Source organism: Electrona antarctica (genome assembly GCF_951216825.1).
Source record: "Electrona antarctica genome assembly, chromosome: 7".
NCBI lineage: Eukaryota > Metazoa > Chordata > Actinopteri > Myctophiformes > Myctophidae > Electrona > Electrona antarctica.
The window spans coordinates 25,434,005-25,452,972 of record NC_136812.1 but is presented as its reverse complement, the minus strand read 5'-3'; the positions used below and the strand labels follow the sequence as shown (position 1 = coordinate 25,452,972).

At 41.9% G+C, this 18,968-nt stretch overlaps 2 protein-coding genes across 2 annotated transcripts in view; one reads left to right on the top strand and one right to left on the bottom strand.

The window, feature by feature from the left end:
- The window catches only part of hmcn1 (hemicentin 1), a gene marked incomplete at its 5' end in the record, with an annotated part of 387,265 nt that overhangs the window by 25,856 nt on the left and 342,441 nt on the right, over window positions 1-18,968 (bottom strand). Inside the window, 17 exons of the mRNA XM_079505442.1 lie at window positions 244-393; window positions 662-793; window positions 914-995; window positions 1,333-1,535; window positions 2,510-2,623; window positions 11,419-11,580; window positions 11,967-12,063; window positions 12,736-12,923; window positions 13,243-13,356; window positions 13,802-13,990; window positions 14,274-14,424; window positions 14,645-14,790; window positions 15,128-15,241; window positions 15,790-15,963; window positions 16,315-16,506; window positions 18,203-18,289; window positions 18,565-18,678. Of these exons, the coding sequence (XP_079361568.1) occupies window positions 244-393; window positions 662-793; window positions 914-995; window positions 1,333-1,535; window positions 2,510-2,623; window positions 11,419-11,580; window positions 11,967-12,063; window positions 12,736-12,923; window positions 13,243-13,356; window positions 13,802-13,990; window positions 14,274-14,424; window positions 14,645-14,790; window positions 15,128-15,241; window positions 15,790-15,963; window positions 16,315-16,506; window positions 18,203-18,289; window positions 18,565-18,678 (2,409 nt within the window). The remainder of the gene's footprint in view (window positions 1-243; window positions 394-661; window positions 794-913; window positions 996-1,332; window positions 1,536-2,509; window positions 2,624-11,418; window positions 11,581-11,966; window positions 12,064-12,735; window positions 12,924-13,242; window positions 13,357-13,801; window positions 13,991-14,273; window positions 14,425-14,644; window positions 14,791-15,127; window positions 15,242-15,789; window positions 15,964-16,314; window positions 16,507-18,202; window positions 18,290-18,564; window positions 18,679-18,968) is intronic.
- LOC306926474 (uncharacterized protein) lies at window positions 3,642-7,458 on the top strand. The gene is made up of 6 exons (XM_079505782.1): window positions 3,642-3,887; window positions 4,295-4,429; window positions 4,658-4,813; window positions 4,908-5,041; window positions 5,926-6,929; window positions 7,048-7,458. The coding sequence occupies exons 1-6, from the start codon at window positions 3,708-3,710 to the stop codon at window positions 7,293-7,295; spliced, it is 1,857 nt and encodes a 618-aa protein (XP_079361908.1). The 5' UTR covers window positions 3,642-3,707; the 3' UTR covers window positions 7,296-7,458.

Here is an 18,968-nt window from a genome sequence, read left to right as displayed (position 1 = left end):
ACTGTAGAATGAATGAAGGGGGGTCCGGAGAAAATAGATATGATGAAACCTCCAGCCTTCCATGTCGTAATGAACTATCGCTGCACTGGATTAATCTTTGAACACAACTTGCATGGAGGTGAACTAGCTTGAGTCCTTATAAAAAACAAACAAACAAACAAACAAACAAACAAACAAACAAACACAAAATACATCAGTGTGAGCTATTGTTGACTATGGGTTCAAAGTAGATTGTGAGTTCACCTTGTATGGTGAGGTGATAGCTCTTGCGTGCCTTGCCCTCCACATTGGAAGCGACACACGTGTAAGTGCCACTGTCTGAAAGCTGCGAGCGGGCGAGCTGCAGCTTGCTGCCCCCTGACAGGATGTGCAGCTCCAGAGACTCTGAATTCTCTAGGAGACAGTACAGTCAAATACAAATGTAGGATGCATAGTATTAAAGCCCATTATGACAAAATCCATATTTTCTACACTGAAAAATAAGGAAACATACTGATACATTCAAAGTAATTATTAGTTATGTAAACTCAAAGTAACAAGCCATACACAAATATATTCTAAATCAGATTCTATCCCAAATGATAAATTACACATTTTTAAGATTGATCAGCTGACATTTTATAATGCTAACACTAACAGAGCCTCGACCATCCAGACTCACCTATGGTATGTCCATTCTTCAGCCAGGTGAGTCTGGGAGGAGGGATGCCTGTGGCGTCACAGACGAAGGTGACTGGGTTACTGATGATTTCAATAACCCGCTCCTCTGATGGGCCATCTATACTAGGAGGCACTGAGAAGGGGGGGAGAAAGAGAGACCATGTATTTTGCTTACAGAAAGTGATGGGAATAACATGCTGATCTCTCATTCAAACTGCATACAGTAGGTTTTATTTTATTTAACCAAACTTACCATATATATTGAGGTGGAAGTTTTTGTCCACCTGACCAGCAACGTTGGTGGCCTTACACACATATTGGCCTGTATCGGACACCTAGAAATCACAGTAAATGCATTGGTTTTGTGTATGACTTTTGCAGCAAGGGATGAATGCCATTGTGAAAAGTAATGGTGGAGTGTTTCTCCCATATCTTGTGCACTGTGCAGTATTATTCTTACTTATTGTGCACAGTGTGTGCACAGTTATTCTGTACATGTACAATACAGAATGTAGCACATACTGCCAAACAAACATATTGGTAATGTAGTGAGAACACATACTATGTGCTCTCACTACATTACCAATATGTATGTTTGTTTGGAAACAAGGTATGCTTTAAAATATATAAATAAAATGAGAGCAGATACTGTACCATCCATCCATCTCTCACCTCTGCCCCTTTAATCTCTAACATTTGCCCCTCTGCCAGGATGCGCAGATTGGCAGACTCAGTCACTGCCCTGCCGTTCTTGTACCAGGTGATGGTGGGAGGGGGTACAGCGTTGGACTCACATTCCAGAGTCACAGAGTTCCCGGTGCGCACACTCACCACCACAGGGGAGTCCCCACTGCTGTCCCGAATACTGGGAGGAACTGATGGAGTGGATGAGGACAAGGACAGATAGATTGTCAAAGGAAGAGTGGGGGCGAGCAGAGGAGATGCGGCCAATGGACGGAAACGGGAGTGAAGTGAGATAGGAAATGGGAGACCCAGATTGGAAGAAAGGATACAGTACTGGAGTGTGTATTATGGTAGAGAATACACAAAGCAGATAATAGTTGACTAATGCATTCTCAATTCTGGACCAAATTATAAACCTTAAAGGGATATTTCACTTTCAAAAAAACTTTTGGTCATTTCATCATCTACTCAGTCTTATGTGAACACCTCAGACAGTTTTTATGTTACTTGATTCAGTATTTAGATATTAGATATTCATCTTAGCTGCCACAGCCCCTTCCTATACAAACCCATTGTAACTTCAAACTCCATTTTAACCATGATACATTCATCGAAAACACCCAACCTTTTTTATGGTGACTGATACTAACTGAGCTGTAGCAGCCAGGTTCTATAGGCATAGACCCTTGATGTTTGTGTTATTATCGTGTACATTGAAAATTGTATTAAATAAATAAATAGTAATTATTACTGATTGTATTTCTCTCTGTCTTTACTATCCCCGAATGTTTGGTACTCAATACTTGGTTCCACACAATTACAATCAAAGGATAACAATGGAAATCTCAAGCTTTACTGTGTTTTATCCTTTTGACATATATTATGTTCATGTATTTCTGTCAATAATTGATCAATGAATGAATGAATGAATGAATGAATGAATGAATCAATCAATCAATCAATCAATCAATCAATCAATCATATGTCTCTATAATACTGTATCACTCATTTTGACTATGGAGAAGGAGCAATCTTACAACATGGCCCTCATCCATTGAGTTCAATGGACAGGTGGTGTCATCTTGTGTATCTTTCTGTCACTTGTTATGAAGCACTCATGATTGTGTATACTAGTGAGCTTTGAGTGCTGAATGCGGGGACTGACCAAACACAGTGAGGTAGATGAGCTTGCGAGTCTCTCCTGCTGGGTTCATGGCGACGCAGCTGTACTTCCCTCCATCAGATATCTTGGCCCTCAGAATCTGCAGTGTCCGACCACCTAAGCAGGAACAATAACATCAATCAATGTCTAATCAGCTGAAAATGTTACATTGTTTGTAATTTTGCACATACCGCAATACACTTTTACCCAGGATTTGTTTAGTAAAACTAACTAACTAACTAACTAACTAACTAACTAAAAACAGAGGACACTATATACTCATACTGTAACTCATAAAGCTCATAAAGCATTGCATTGTGACACATGTGCTTGTGGATATTCTATTATCACAATTTTTTTCATTTTGAAAAAGATAATTTTTTTAAGATTACCCAAATAGGGATGCCTGATTGATTGATTGAATACTTTATTAAAAATGTTCAGGAAAAGAAAGCACAGTAAATACAAGGTCTAGACTGCTAAGAGGATTTAAAACCCAAGAAAGCCTGCCTTGTTTCAATTGGGGTCCTTCATATTCAATGTATCTAGCATGACTAGCAGGGTTAATGTGGAGTGGTGTAGGAAACAGCGAGACAGAGTGCTGGCCCTGGCGTTTCCCCTTTACCTTCAAACTACATATGGTTTGCGACATTGCTTGGCATGTGAGTCACCGCATGTGGGTCACCACACACAGTATTATTTTTTTATTAAATTATTACATTTCGACATGATTAAACATAAATACATATCAGACAGTCAGTCTGTGACGAAAAACCGTTTGGCCATGAAAAAAAACCCAAATAATAATCACACCCGTTAAGTGAGGGGCGCTCTAATCATCATACATCATCTCATTCTGGCCAATTCGAAATTTGCATCCTCACCTTCATCTTCAATGTTTGTCCATTCATTGTCAATGGCATTTAATGTTTGTGTTAGGACAAAATTTGGGTTACACACACACACACACACACACACACACACACACACACACACAAAAGCTGGACATAGGCCCCAAAAAACAAACAAAAAACGATGACATCATCACGCTCTTCTGCGACCTCTACGTTGAATGCGGAAGCAACGTCGACGACGTCGTCTGTTTACATTTTCGGAGATTCCGTAGCGTCCAGAGACTACGCTCCACAACATTGCACTTTTTTCAACGCGCCGTGTAAAAAACACATCTCCACGATCTAAAATGGACTCACAAACCGTGTACATGTCTGCAGCAGATGTAAAAATAAGTAATTTAGGGAAAAAAAGAAAACGAGATATGAGTGAATGGAAGGACAGTAAATGCAAGGCGTTAAGGAACGCTGGCAAACCATACACGAACAGAAAAGGGGTGGAAAAAGAAGGCAAAAGCCCACCGAAAAAGGTACGTGGAAATGGAATAACCTAGAGTTTTTATATAGATAGATATAATACATTAGTGTGTAACGTTTGAACATTAGTGTTGTCAGACAGAACGTGGTAGCTGTTCAAAATGTGTTCGTTATTACTAATTGTACACTACCCCGAACCCAGTTTACCCTTTCTGTATTTGGGACGTCCCGAATACAGAAAAGGTATACTAGTGTCCCGAAAGGGGCTAACTACACAGTGCATATATAGTCTAGTCTGTGATTAAACGGCTCAGAGCGTCGTCACATTCTTTAACAACGTTACTTGGGCCATAAACCAAACTACTGTAGCCCAGGTCCAGTGCGTCAGCGACCCTGGACCAGGGCTAAATCCATACTGTTATGAGTTATGACGCAAACTAAACTTTGGGTTTTGCAATAGGGTAAAGTGTGTGCTGATACCTGTGTAAGGGAATGTGGCAAGTTGACTGAGGAGAGAAAGCTGCAGCTGTTCACAGAGTTCTATGCAGTTCCATATGAGAAACAGCAAGACGTCATTCTTTCAGGTTTAGAACAGGTAAGGTACATGGTTTTCAAACAACTATAGGTAAACACCACCACACTAATGCAGTGTGTTTTTATAGTGGTAAAAAACCCACCACGCTACTGTGTTTATATAGCTAAACACCATCTCACCACTGCAGAGTCTTAACTCGGTGTCACAACTCACTACGCTCTTTCCATATAGGTAAACAATGTAATATAACTTTTTTATACAATTTATTTATGTATTTGTTTATTTCAGCACAAGGTGGAACGTAGACGGATCCGGAACCCCGATGTGACTGAGCCCAAAAGAACTTTCACTTTCAAATACCATCTGCAGCAGAGAGGGGAGAGACTGAATGTCTGTAAACCAACATTCATGTCTGTGTATCAGATCACCAACAGTCGCATTCAGGTTTGTCTCATTTTGCATTTTCCTATGTGCCAATACAATGCTGTAGACATTTTCCAAATACAGCTGAGCTCAGATTCTCTATATTTTTGTACAGGTGATTCAGTTAAAATTAGGCTCTCAGGCAAAGAGTCCAGCTTCCCCAGAGCAGGGAGAAGGACAAGAGAATCAAGGACAAGCAGCAAAGGCGAGCTCTCCTCTTGAGGATTTAAGAGGAAAGCATAGCAATAGGTAATTGCGTTTCAGTTAGGCACCGTTGGCTTGATGGCAGTGAAACTGTGTGCACACACTCCCTGGATGCCAGAGTAGAACCTCTGCCCCAAATGTTTCACATGGGCCTGTTATAGCACCAGAGGGACCTACTGTCCAAATGTTTGGACCGTACTCCGATGTTGTCAAAAAGTCACGCAAATCGGTAAACAGTATATCGTCTCTATCGTCATTAAACGAAACAGGTCTTTCAGATTTTTCATATTCCATCCTGATTGGCTAAGATTGTCTTCCAAAGTTTGCAGGAGTGAACTCTGTCTGTCTGTAAACAGTTGATCTCCGGCACCATATTGGCTTGCTTGGTGGCAGCGAAACTGCACACACACTCCCTGGATTCCATAGGATGCTAAGATTGACTTCCAAAGTTTGTCCGCCCGTCCTTTTTTTGACACACTGCTATACCTGACTTGGCGGAGACCTGTCGGGTACAGGCTTTAGTTCCGACATACTATTGATACGAAACCTCAATCCCTAACCTAACCATAACCGCAAGCACAGGAGCAGCCTCAGCAGCGCATGTCGGACCATCGCATTTTCGCATCGCATCGCATGTCCCCGCGCTTCTGTGTCGGATCTGCGTGTGCACCCGACCTGTCCCTCTATAATGACTAGTTTTGTTTGTTTGCGTTGCTGGGTGCTGCTGACCGACATTTTGTCAGGGTTAATATTACTATTTATCCAGCTGTGTTAAAATATCTAATATGTTTATTTGATTTTTTTATTGCCATCTTATTGGCATGATTTGTTTTATAGTCTTACCTTGTGTGGTTATTGGTGCTACATTCTAGTTTAGCTTCTAAGCTGGTAGCATGATCTAATCTTTTTTTATTTCACTTGTTTTACAGACCACACCGCATTCATCCTGCAGTAACAGCGGGGATAAGGGAACATATCCTCTCTTTTCCACGGGAACTGAGCCACTACACTCGTATGAAGGGAACTGTAGATGGAGAATATCTGAGCGCAGATCTTAATATTCTGCATATGTACAGATTGTATAAAGAAAAGAACCCAATGTCCCCAGCAAAGTTCTGGTTGTACAGAGTCATCTTCAAACAGGAGGACCTGCGTTTTGGCCAGCCAAGAAGTGACACATGTGCCAAGTGTGATGGCTACTTTGCCAAGCTTGCAGCAGCATCATCAGATGAAGAAAGGAAGAAGATTTCTAATGAGGGTGAACTTCATCATCAAAAAGCAGAGAAGGCCTACACCCAGCTGGAGATTGATAAAGAATGGGCTAAAGCAAACACTGACTGCCATGTTGTATGTGTAGATATGCAAGGGGTTGTATTTACGCCAAATCTGACACATTCCAATGTTTATTATCAACATCAGTTTGCAAACTATAATCTATGTATTTATGATTTGGGAACTGAAGATAGCCCAACCATGTGTGTCTGGCATGAGGGGATTGCCCACCGAGGCTCTGTTGAGGTAGCAAGCTGTCTGCAGAAGTGGGTGCAGTCTTCCTTCACTCCCCTGGTGAAACCTAAGGAACGAAGGCTTATCATCTACAGTGACCGATACTGTGGGCAAAACTGGAGAATGCTGAATCTGATGTCTCTTCTAATATCCATGGGCTTCTTCACTGAGATGGAGCAAAAGTTCATGGTGTCTGGGCACTCTTTCCTGCCCTGTGACCGGTCTTTTGCCATCATTGAGAAGAGACGCAAGGTGTCTAGACTTCACACACCTGACGATGTTACAGAGATGATCTTGCAGTCAAAGGGGCAGAATCCCTTTAGAGTATTGCAGATGAATAGTGAAGACTTCAGACTTCTCCCGGATTCCGTACTCAATAAACCAGATGGCCTGCAAATCGAATCTCAAATGTGCTTTAAAGTTACAGGTATTATTCAGATCCTACTATCACCTTAAAATAGCTCCTGTCATAGAAGTACTGAATGAAATAATCACTTGTCACAGTAGGAATTAACACATTTTTATGTTGTGTTTTGCATTTCCAGCTGCTGACCCATGGAATATCCACACCAAGCAGACCCACAGCCTGTACGAGCCTTGGCAGTCATGGCTCATCACAAAGCCACGCAAAGGACAACCTCCTCCAGCTCCCTCCTTCAGTTTGGTCTACCCCAGAGCATATGAAAGTCCTCTGCCAGTGAAGAAGGAGAAGCACAAAGACCTCATGAGCATGCTCCCCTACCTGCCTCCAGCTGCTCAGGCCTTTTACCAAGCACTTGAATGTGGACCCTGAGGGACGATGTGTGAATGAGTTGGTGTAAATATATTCCTCCATGAAAGTATATGTCCCAAAGACTTCAAATACAGCAGTCCTACACTGATTAAAAAGACATTAGCTTTGCTCATGTTGGTGTAAAACATGCCTCTGTGAAAGCACCCTGAAAGGATGTCAGCCTTAAAATCCTATATTGATTGTGAAGTGTTCATTAGTAATCATTACTATTGTAAACTGTATGTGTTAAGTCTGAAGCAACATGGGCCAGAAAACCTGTCTGCAGGCAGGCAGTCAAGCAAAAATGACAAAAATAGATGATCTATTCTACAAGGTCACAACCCATCACATTGCGATGACTTGTGAGCTTGTAGATCGGTCCATTTGGTTCCATTTGTACACCCTCGGAGTTACAGACCGTTAACACTTTCAGGGCTTTAAATTGTTTAATCCAACATTAGGCCCTGCTTAATACGCTAAACCCGCTATTTGTTTAATGTGTTTAATTCGCCGTTTTAAAATAATTACAAAGAAATCGCGGATTTGTCGCGGACCTGGTGACGAGGCCGTCGCGTTATGATGATGAAACCGGAAATCAAACTTCCGGGGCCAGCGATGGTCGGGCCAGGGAAATGAGCTCAATGCTTTGGACTACAACGTGGTGTATTGTCATCGCATTGTCATGGCGGCTGGTTTTTCTCATCAACAACAAACCATCGGACTATATTTCGCCCAGTACATGCACAGTACATTCTATACATTCATTAAAACTATGACCTCTGACTGCATGGGGATATATATTTATAATGATCATTATAACAATGTGAAAGAAAATATTTAAAAATAAGGAAGAACTTTATATTTGTGGACAATCAAAATATGTTGGAAATTTGAATGTGTTTCCCATAATTTTTCAACTGCAGAGAAAACGGCATTAAAGGAACTTATGGACTCTAAAGACTTGGTTATTAAACCTGCCGACAAGGGAGGGGGGCTATTTGCATCCAAGATGCTGATGTCTGGGCCTATTGTGGCCCAGACAGACACCTTGCTGTCTCCACTATCTGCCTTTGTTGATGCCCATATTAAGCCTTTTGCCTACCGTCATATATTAAAGACTCCACAGACTTTATTAATAAGATTTCTAGTATTCAAAATATCCCAGATGATGCCTTATAGTAACTTTGTTTGTGACAAATTTGTATACCAATATTTCACATGACGGCGGCTTTGAAGTTTTTTCAAGTCGAGACGACTCGACAAACCCCCCCCCAATGAGTTTATCATTGAGTTGGCACGCCTTGTCATGAAATACAATTACTTTAAGTTTGACAATGATTTTTATCTCCAGGTTTCGGGCACGAGCATGGACTCAATTTATGCCCCTAATTATGCAAACCTGTATAGGATATTTTTAACATACTTTTGTTTCCAACCCTGACATCAACACCCATTTGAATAACATTTTAAAATGGTACCGCTACATTGACGATTGTCTATACCAGGGTAATGTTGATGAACTTTGAAATTGCTAAATAGTTATGATTGCAATTTGCAATTTACTATGGACCACAGTTTAGAGAAAGTACATTTTCTGGACATGTGGGTCATAAAAGGCAATGGAAGTCTATTCACTTGACTACACTATACAGAAAGGAGACCGATATAAATACACTTCTTTTGGCTAGCAGTTTTCATCCTACACCCCTGAAAAGAGGTCTCCCTAAAAGCCAATTCTATAGACTAAGACGAGTGTTCCACTCTACCGAAGACATTTGTGAGAAAGCCTCAGATATGCGAGAAAGGTTTGTGCAACGTGGCTACCCGACCACTTGGGTGGATCAAGCTTATAATGCAGCTCTCCACAAGCCTCGTTCTGAATTGCTAATTACCAGCAATAAGACCAAAAATAAATTCTCAGTGACCTGTATCACAACATATTCACCCCACTCGCAAGCCATTAAATCTGTTTTAAAAAAACACTGGCACATTCTACAGTCAGACCCTGAACTAACCACTGCCTTTCGTGATCCTCCTGTTTGGTTTTAAACGTGACTGCAATCTGAGAGACAATCTTGTCAATGCATATTTTGCACAAAACAAACCACAGTCCAGCCAAACACGCCTTTGCCCCTTACCTAAAGGAAACTACCGGTGTGGCCACTGTGCACAGTGTAATAACACTGCTAAATTGATGCACTTTAGGCACCCACACACAGGGAAAAAGGTTCCCATACAAAGTGTCCTCACCTGTGATAGCACTCATGTTATCTATTTGATTACATGCCCCTGCGGACTGGCATATGTCGGTAAAACCGAAAATTAAAAGAATGCATGAGTGAGCACAAGAGCTCAAGCCGCAGGAACAACAGAGAATATCCTGTCGCTGTTCATTTTAATGACTTAAAGCATGACATATCCTCTTTTAGATTTCAGGGGATAGAACGTCCAAATGCCACCCAGAGGTGGAGACCTTGACCTCATGCTAAAAAGAAGAGAAACATTCTGGATCTTTACATTGCAAACCCTGGCCCCTAAGGGTCTTAACCCATTCTGGGCGGGAACCCCTTTTGGTGTTTTACCCCCTCAGGCCGAGAACCCATTTTGGGGTTCTGTACAGTATTCAAAAATGTAAAAAATGTGATGCTGCTATATAAATATTTGTAGTTTTTCAGAAAACTTAGGTCAGGATATAGAGGCGTTTTTAGAATCGGCCTCAGGCCTAAATGGATGAATTCACACTTAACATTATGCTGTGATTTGTCATGCGTTGATTGGATGGACTGCCTTTATATTTGTGCTTTTACCTTTTTGTACTTTTGTGGCTTCCTTATAATATTGTATTCTCACTGTGTGTTTTTAAACTTTTGGGTCCACTAATATGACTTCTCTTGTCTTTTAGATATTGAAGACCTGGATGACGTACACTGTCATATTGTCCTTTGTGCTTTAGTGATGCCCTGACCCTGATAAATTGTTGTATTTTGTATTATGGGATTGCATACACCTTTTCTTTATTTGAGGGGAGTGTCTTATGGGTTCTGGTTATTTGTGCAGCCAAAGACCTGCATCTCCATGACCTTCTCACTGGGGGTGTGGTCTATAAATGTTTGGTGGTTATTGTGCCCTTTATTGTCTGTCCTGATGAACAACCGAAACGTCGACCCAATAAAGAGCAACATTTTGGCAAGTGTCTGACAGTGTGCGGGACCTTTTCTTTGTTTTTCAAAGATACCCTTTTTAATGTGGTGTCATTAAAATTAATCTTGATATGGCACACTCACTATCTAGAAAATAAAAACATGGCACTTCATTTAAAAAAGGTTGCAGACCCCTGTTATAGGCGCTTCTTTTGGGATTGTTATAGACCTATTTACTTGTTTCTATGAGACATGGCAACAGCGCTCGCCTGCCTGCAGCAGGAGGTGGCTTTCTGTGTTAAAAAGTTTAAAATTAAAACATCTCCATAATCCTTGGGAGGTTTGCTTTCATTCCCTCCCTTAGTATAGCCTACAGCTGGCTGTCATGACTTTCCTATTAACACTGCAAGTTACTTAACAAAATAGAGACATAGGCATACAAGCTATGCACATCATGGCTGTGACAGCTTGTAGATCTGTTCTTTTGAGGCACAAAGGAGACAGCATGCAGCTCCGGTTCAGCCTCTATCCTTGTATTACTCTATGGTGAACTCCCTCAAGGAAACGGGGTCAGCGGGTACCACTTCGAAAACCTCTTTCCAAAACGGTTAAGTTAAAGTTAGATCTGGGTGCGTGCTGCGTGTGCGCGTGTCGTGCACATGCATGCAGGAGTGTGATAGTGTTGCAATACATTCTGTTTTAATATAGCTGCTGACTCACCCATTTAACAAGTTAAAAACTACTATGGTAGTTTGTGGTTTATTATGGACTTAAATGGTTCTTCCTTTCAACTCTTCATTAATACAAATGAATGACCAGAGGTGGGACATCAGCAGCAGAGAGGCATGTATTTCCCCCAGCAAATCAAACCCTGTATACAGCCGCGTAACTACACGTCAGTAGGCCCCCACGCAGGCTGGTCCCCCCCCCCCCCCCCTGCCTGTATAGACCTCAATGCATGTACATTCCTCCCAATACAGATGGACCATATGGCAGTACAGTACCTGGCATGATGAGTGCATTGGTGTTGGCCTGAACAGGGCCCCTGTCATTTAACCAGCTCAGGGTGGGAGGGGGGAAGCCAGTGGCTTCACAAGTCAATGATACAAAGTTGTTCACCACCACTGTCACATTCTCAGGGCTCAGGCCTACAATGGTGGGAGGCACTGGACAAAGGAATACAAATAGCAACACAGAAGTCAATACAGAATTTAGCAAGCCAAGTCAATTATGACTGAAAATACTCCATTCCACACATGTAATACATACTATAGTACAGTGAATACTCACTTACTTGTGCAAGACTGAGGTACTCTGCTTTATTTCTATTACATTTCTATATTTGATATTGTTTTATTATTTGACATTTTCTTATGATTACCATTTTAAACTACAATTCATGGAAGCTTGTAAAGACAATTATGATACTCTTACACCTAAAAACCTGTGATGTTACAATAAACTTGAAAGTAGAAGTTGAAGTAGGCCTACTCGATGTGTGCTTGATTAACTTAACAACTTCAGTCATGCATTATTGTTAAAACTGTCTCACCATGAACATTGAGGTTGAAGGATTTCTCTGAGCTACCAGCCACGTTGTCAGCTACACACACATAGCGCCCAGTGTCTGATACCTGAGCATTCACCACCTGGGAGACAGACATGACAACACATGGGTTTGGGTCTTCAAGTATGTCTAAAGTTCACCTTGATCTACATCCAACACATCCACTTCCATCTCTGTCAGCCTTACCGTTAGGCCGCTAGGGGAAGTTGAACTTTTTTTGGGGTAGTAGATTTTCTTTTAACCGAACCCAAGGCTCGGCCCGGCACGACTAATTAGCATACATTTACTAAACTGTAGAGTGTGTCCCCAAATAATTTTGATTTATTTTGGAGTGCTGCTTTTTCCACTTTGGTGGTATTTGAGTGAAGTTGTATTTATAGCTGAGCACCCACTGCCTAATAATATTAATGAATTGCATTTTTATGGCGCTTTTCTATGCACTACGTGCCTACTCAAAGCGCTTACAATGGTTCATTCATTCATACATTGGGAGGTGAAGCGGCAAACAGTCGACGCCAGCGTCCTCACTTCCCACATTCACACACCAATGGTGGTGAGCTCACACCGACCAACTCATTGGAGGCAACGTAGGGTTTAGTGTCTTGCCCAAGGACACTTCGACATGTGGACAGGAGGAGCCGGGATTCGAACCGCCAACCCATGGATCATTGGACGACCTGCTCTACCTCCTGAGCCACAGCCGCCTAAACCAAGGGCAGCATCCAGAGGAAGCACACCTGCTTTTCTTTCTTACCTGTAGAAAACGCCCATTGGACAATATTCTGTGGGTGCCGTCAGAGCTGATTGGATGGCTGTCCTTTAGCCAGGTGATCTTGGGGGCAGGGTTACCATCAACATGACAATCAAGTTGGGTGGTCTTATTGATCAGGACTGTCACCTCATCAGGAAGGTCGCTGACTGTTCCCCGGATAGAAGGGGGCACTGGAGGCATACAGACACACATGTGAACCACTTAAACACTCTATAATTAGTGAACTAATACTTAGTTGACCATGGTCGGATCTGTAATTGGTCCTCCCCACACCAAATAGACGATGTACAAGCTCACAACACGTCACGCTGCAACGCATCGTGTGCTTATAGAGCAGCTATTTGTGGTCAATGTTCCCCTCAGAATATGGATGCTACAAATATACACAAATATACTATACACAAAGTGCTATTTATAATATTAATGCCTAATTTACCAGTTCAATACAGAATCCTGCAGCTTAGAGGCAGAATTAAATCCTCTACTCACATAATACTCTAACATCATACTGAATGGAGTCCTCTCCAGCCTCATTGACCGCCTCACACGTGTATCTGCCTGAGTCCTCAGCCTGGGCCCTAGGGATCTGTAGCACGCGCCCGCCTGACCACGGAGAAACAAACACACATATGCTGGATTCTGTCTGTACTGTCAGTCTCATTGATCTCCCCCACACTCTCCACTCAAATATAAACATACAAACACTCAAACTCAATCTCTATAAAGGATAAGAAACAAAAGGAAATAAGCAAAGAAACAAAGTAAAAGCCAGATAACAGCACAACAATATATAAAGTGCTTGCTCAAAAAAGAAAGCAGAAAGTAACAACAAAAAGTGTGCAAAGTAAACAACTGCAAACGCAGTGTGAGAGCTCATACAACGGCCAGGCCACCAAAGCCTGATTTATACGTGGTTGTGCGCATGTCATGCACAGAAAATAGCAGACCTACGTAAGTAAACGCTGTAGATCTGCATTTGATCTGCTATCAACCAAGAATAAATCAGGTAAAACGGTGCAATCTCTACCTCTGTATCTTTCAGTCTCACCTGGCAGTATGAGCACTTTGTCGTTGGAGGCCAGGGGTCTACCATCTTTATACCAGGTGAGTGTTGGAGGAGGTACCGCATTTGTCTCACAGTAGAGTGAGATGGGATTATTAAGGATCACATCCTTAACTTCTCCTGGGAAAGAGGTGGTGTCTCTCACTCGACCAGGTCTATTGAAACTAGGGGGAACTAAAGAAAGAAAGATCAATAAGGTGTTTTTAAGACTTTGCCTGCAATACTAATAATTTCATACCTCAGTTAAATAGGCAATCAGGGGGATAATTTGATAATGATCAATAACAATACATAGGGTACACATTTCATGAGTTGAGTTCTATTGAGAAAGACATTTTGCAGCACTATTATGACACCATAAACATTCCAAAACTCCCTAAACCAAACTGTGAGTGCATAAAAAGCACCAACAGTCCCAGTTTATACAGTATCGTCATTCAATGGGAACCCAGTTCACCTTGTATATTTACATCAAAGTCCTTCTCATCCTCCCCGGCTATGTTGGTGGCAACGCATGTGTAGCGACCGGTGTCTGACACCTGGGCATGCTTGATCTGAACAATACGGCCATTGAACGTGATGGAGATATGATCATCTGCCCGCAGGATCTATGGAGAAAGAAAAAATAAGTCTGTGTGTGTGCGTGCGTGCGTGCGTCCCATGCGTGCCTGCGTGCGTGCAATATGTACTTCCTAATTGCTAGATCGGCAATTTTTTGTAAGTGTAAAGCCTAATTTATTATTTGTCATGCAATGGTGTGACACAGAAAATTGCCGACCTACAGTACAGTACAAGGCTTATAAGCATTCAGATACAATAATATGCTACCTGTCCATCCTTGTACCACTGCAGGGCAGGTGTGGGGATGGCCTGGGCTTCACACTCCAACGTCAGAGTGGTGTTGACTGTAATCTTTACCTCTTTAGGGGCCAGGCCCTCCCCAGGGATGTCATTCTTATTGATCTGAGGTGGAACTGAACAGTAGAGAGTAAACGAGAATGCCTTTTGACATGAGGTTACATATTCAAAGGATCATTTACCGTACAGCTAATATCTTCTTTTACAGCATTTTACATTGAAAAGGTTTAAGGATGTTACATTATGTTTGTATTTTCACTTGGAGCTTTATTTATCTTACATGCAAGACTATGTAACAACCAAAGCTGCACATATAAACCTAACCTTCTACCTGTCAATCAAAATGGGCAGGAATACCCTGATTTTACAGTATGCGCATACAGTAGCACATCATGAATTAAACACAGTACATACAAGTTCATATTGGATTAACTGATAACTGATGCCACTCACCATAAACCTTGACCTCATAATTCTTCAGTGACTCTCCAGCCTCATTGGTGGCAATACAGGTGTACCTCCCAGCATCCTCCTCTTTAGCATTGAGAATCTGCAGGGTTCTCCCACCTGTCAAAGCAAAGCGAATGAATGAATACAAAATAACCTACCTGATTCTATTCTATCGTATAACACACAGTAAAATTATCTGTGTTAATTTATCCATTTTGCAACTCTGAGAGTGTACAAATGGTAGCCTGGCTAATAAGCCAGACTAATATCACACAACACTGTCGCGGTATATCAGTCTGGGCTGGCTCCACTTGGATTTCATTTCCCGGGGGGCGGGTTCAAACATTTTCTCTTTGACGCAATTGGTCAGAGCTACTGTCAGTCAAAAGTCTCAAGCATTGAACGTCACTGTACCAAAGCCCGCCCATATTGCATACCGTGTCCCGATTGGTCCGACCTGTTCTCGATTGTAGGAAAGAGGCGTGCTACTGAGCCTCGCCAGACCGAAATCCGCTGGTAGGCAACTTTTTTTTGCCAACGGCTGATTCGGTCTGGTTTATTAAACAGGCTATACAAATGGACCCTTTACAGGTCCATATGGTTCCATTTATTGTACACTTCCAGGGTTAAATTAACACAATTATTTTTTACTTAATCCTCCATACCTGGAAGGACTCGGATGTTGCGACTCGATTCAAAGGGGACGCCATCTTTGAGCCAAGTGATGAGGGCAGGAGGGTAGGACTGGACCTCACACACCAGAGAGGTAGGGCTGCTCAGGGTGACTGTCACCTCCTCCGCAGAGCCCTCAGGACCAGAGCCGTAGATGGTGGGAGAAACTGTCAGGAAGCACATTAAAACTTAGTCAACTCTTAAAAATCTTAATGATGTTATTATATTACTTTACTGCTCGCCATTGTTTAGACTGCGTGCATCTGTTTAGATTACTTCACATTATTTTAAACTGTCGTTTGTGTCATGAATACATCCACATAGAATACAAATATTACACAGCAATAAAGAAACGTAATGTAGACGTAAAGAGGTAGATTTGTCTCAGCGAATATCAGCTTGTATGAATGAGGCATCACCAAATTTATAGTTTGGCGTGAAATATTCACTGGCACATTTTCGGATTGTTTATTCGACACGTGCCCGGTGTGCACGGACCTTTCGAGCAGTGTTCTTACCCTGAACATTGAGGTTGAAATGCCTCCTGCGGGTCCCTGCACTGTTGGACGCCAGGCAACTGTAGCGTCCCGTGTCTGCCACCTGGGCAACAGAGATTTGGAGAAAGCGACCGTGAGACAACACCTGGTGTCGTCCGCCAGGCACCAACAGCTGCCCGTCTTTCAGCCATTTGATATCTGGTACAGGGTTACCTAGAGAGAGAGCCATGGTTAACCACAACGAGCCTAGTGTCCCTATTCTGGGCATGTCATACAAACATTTACACACGTCAATGACAGGGGGACTGTCTATCATGGTTATGTAAAGTAGTATCATGACTCTTCTCAATAATTTTGTGGATGTTGCTTATCCATCCTACGGTCCACCATGTTTAAAAGGTGCATGCTCCAATCGACGAGGATGGGATTTGAACCCACGTGTGCAGAGCACAACGGATTAGCAGTCCATCACCTTAACCACTCGGCCTACTATAGAAACAAAATACTATATTAATGAATGGATGGATTATGAATGAATGAATGAATGAATGAATGAATGAATGGATGTATTCTTGTCTGACAAAAAATAAAAAAATTGAAATTGTTCTGATCTGATCTCTATACTGTAGTCATTAAACGAAACAGGTCTTTCAGATTTTTCGTATTCCATTCTGATTAGCTAAAATTGGCTTCCAAAGTTTGCAGGAGTGCTTTGTTTTGGAGGGGAAAAAATCACACCCGTGTGAAGTGAGGGGCGCTCACTTCACATACATCATCATAAATCATCTCATACTGGTCAATCAGTAGAGCTTTGATATCTTCTGACCAAGCACTTAAGCGCCCTTATTGGCCAAGCGCTCCCACCGACATGTGATTGGTTAGCCGATTTGCTCGTCTTCATATGACGTAAATTTTCCCTTCAATGTCAATGGCGTTTCATGTTTTGATGTTTAATTTACGTCATATTTGGCGGAATTTTGACCTCATTTCTCCTTTCATTGTCAATGGCAAGTATAGAGACGTGTGAGGACAAAAACTGTATATAGGAGGGGCTAGCGGCCCTCAAAAATGCCTCAAATCATGAACACAGTGTGCAATTGCCGTGAAATTCTGCACATTCCCACTAAGCTGAGGAAGAAATGCTACTTTAAAATGTTCAAATCAGCTTCATGGCGGTGCTATAACAGGGTGATTCATGTTTTTACCAATAACTACACCAATCTGTGTAAAACCTTGTATGCGCACTCCCTAGAGGCCAAGGAAAAACCTCAGCCCTGCATTTTTCACATAGCTGCCTTTTATAGCGCCACCAGGAGGCCGAGTTATGTAAAACACATTTTTTTGAGTGGTGTAAACCACTCCTACAACTGGCTTTTGTGTGCAGAAAAAAATGAGCATGGTTGCTATGTTCAAAATAATTTCTGACGTAATTAAATCACACCCGGGTGAACTGGATGACCGTAGCAACCATGGTCATTTTCTCTGCACAGAAAAAGCCAGTTGTGAAATCACATCCGGGTGTGATTTCATTACGTCAGATCAGAGCTGATCAGGCTACATAATACCTTACCTTATTTCATTACGTCAGACATTACGTCAGACCACAGCTGATCATGCTATATAAAACCTTACACCACTCAGTTCACACGGGTGTGATTTTTTATATTAATAATTCAGATTTTATACAGATTTCACGCAGATCGGTACACATGATCTCAATAGTCATGTTCCATCCTGATTTGCTATCTACAGTTTGCAGGAGTGGCTCACTTTGAACCATCCGATTGTGGTGAAGCTTTAGCGAATTCCGAACATTGCTGGCCCACAATAACCTACCCGACCTGGCTGGCGCAGACCTGTGCTCCGCTTTTATGTCATTTTAAAATAACATGTTGCAGATATCACTTACCTGTGGCCTCACAGGTCAGAGTTATATTGTATTTCTCCTTCACTTTTGTGTCAACCACAGTCCCCTCATCCACAATGGTAGGTGGCACTGCAAAAAGAAAATAAGCCATAGCTAGTCATTTAAAGTCTTTCCTCAGACATGGGTAGAGTCCAGGGCAGGGTATGTCAAATAAAATACATATAAAATAATTATAATACACTAAATGTTTGCGTTTTCTCTAGTGACATTCAGTAACATGCTTGAAACTTATTTTCACAACACTGGATTTTGTCACCGGGTCTTTCGGAACAGAGATACAAACAAACAAAATATATATTTAGTCATTATTTATTTATCGTTGATGTGGGCTTGGTTATACTTACCAAGGATGTCCAGGTCAAAGTTCTTCCTCTCCTCTCCAGCGCTGTTGGATACAATGCAGGTGTACCTCCCAGCATCCTCTACTGCAACATGCATCAGGCGCAGGCTCCGTCCTCCTTCACATCCAACAGGACAAGTATTGGTTGAATTCACTCATTTCACAGACATTTTAACCACTTAAACCCCATATACTTATGGCATCAAGTTCAGATGCCTGAAGAAGGTCCGGAGGGATCGAAACATTGCATTATTAAAAAGAAAATACTCATGTACCGAGCAAATACACAGTGTGCAGGTGTATTCTATTCCTTTCATTGATGTCCACTGGCCTACGCACCTGTGCATACGCCTGATTTCTAGGTGTGCGAAAGGTTTTTCCTACAAATGTTACGGAGGTGAAAGAAGG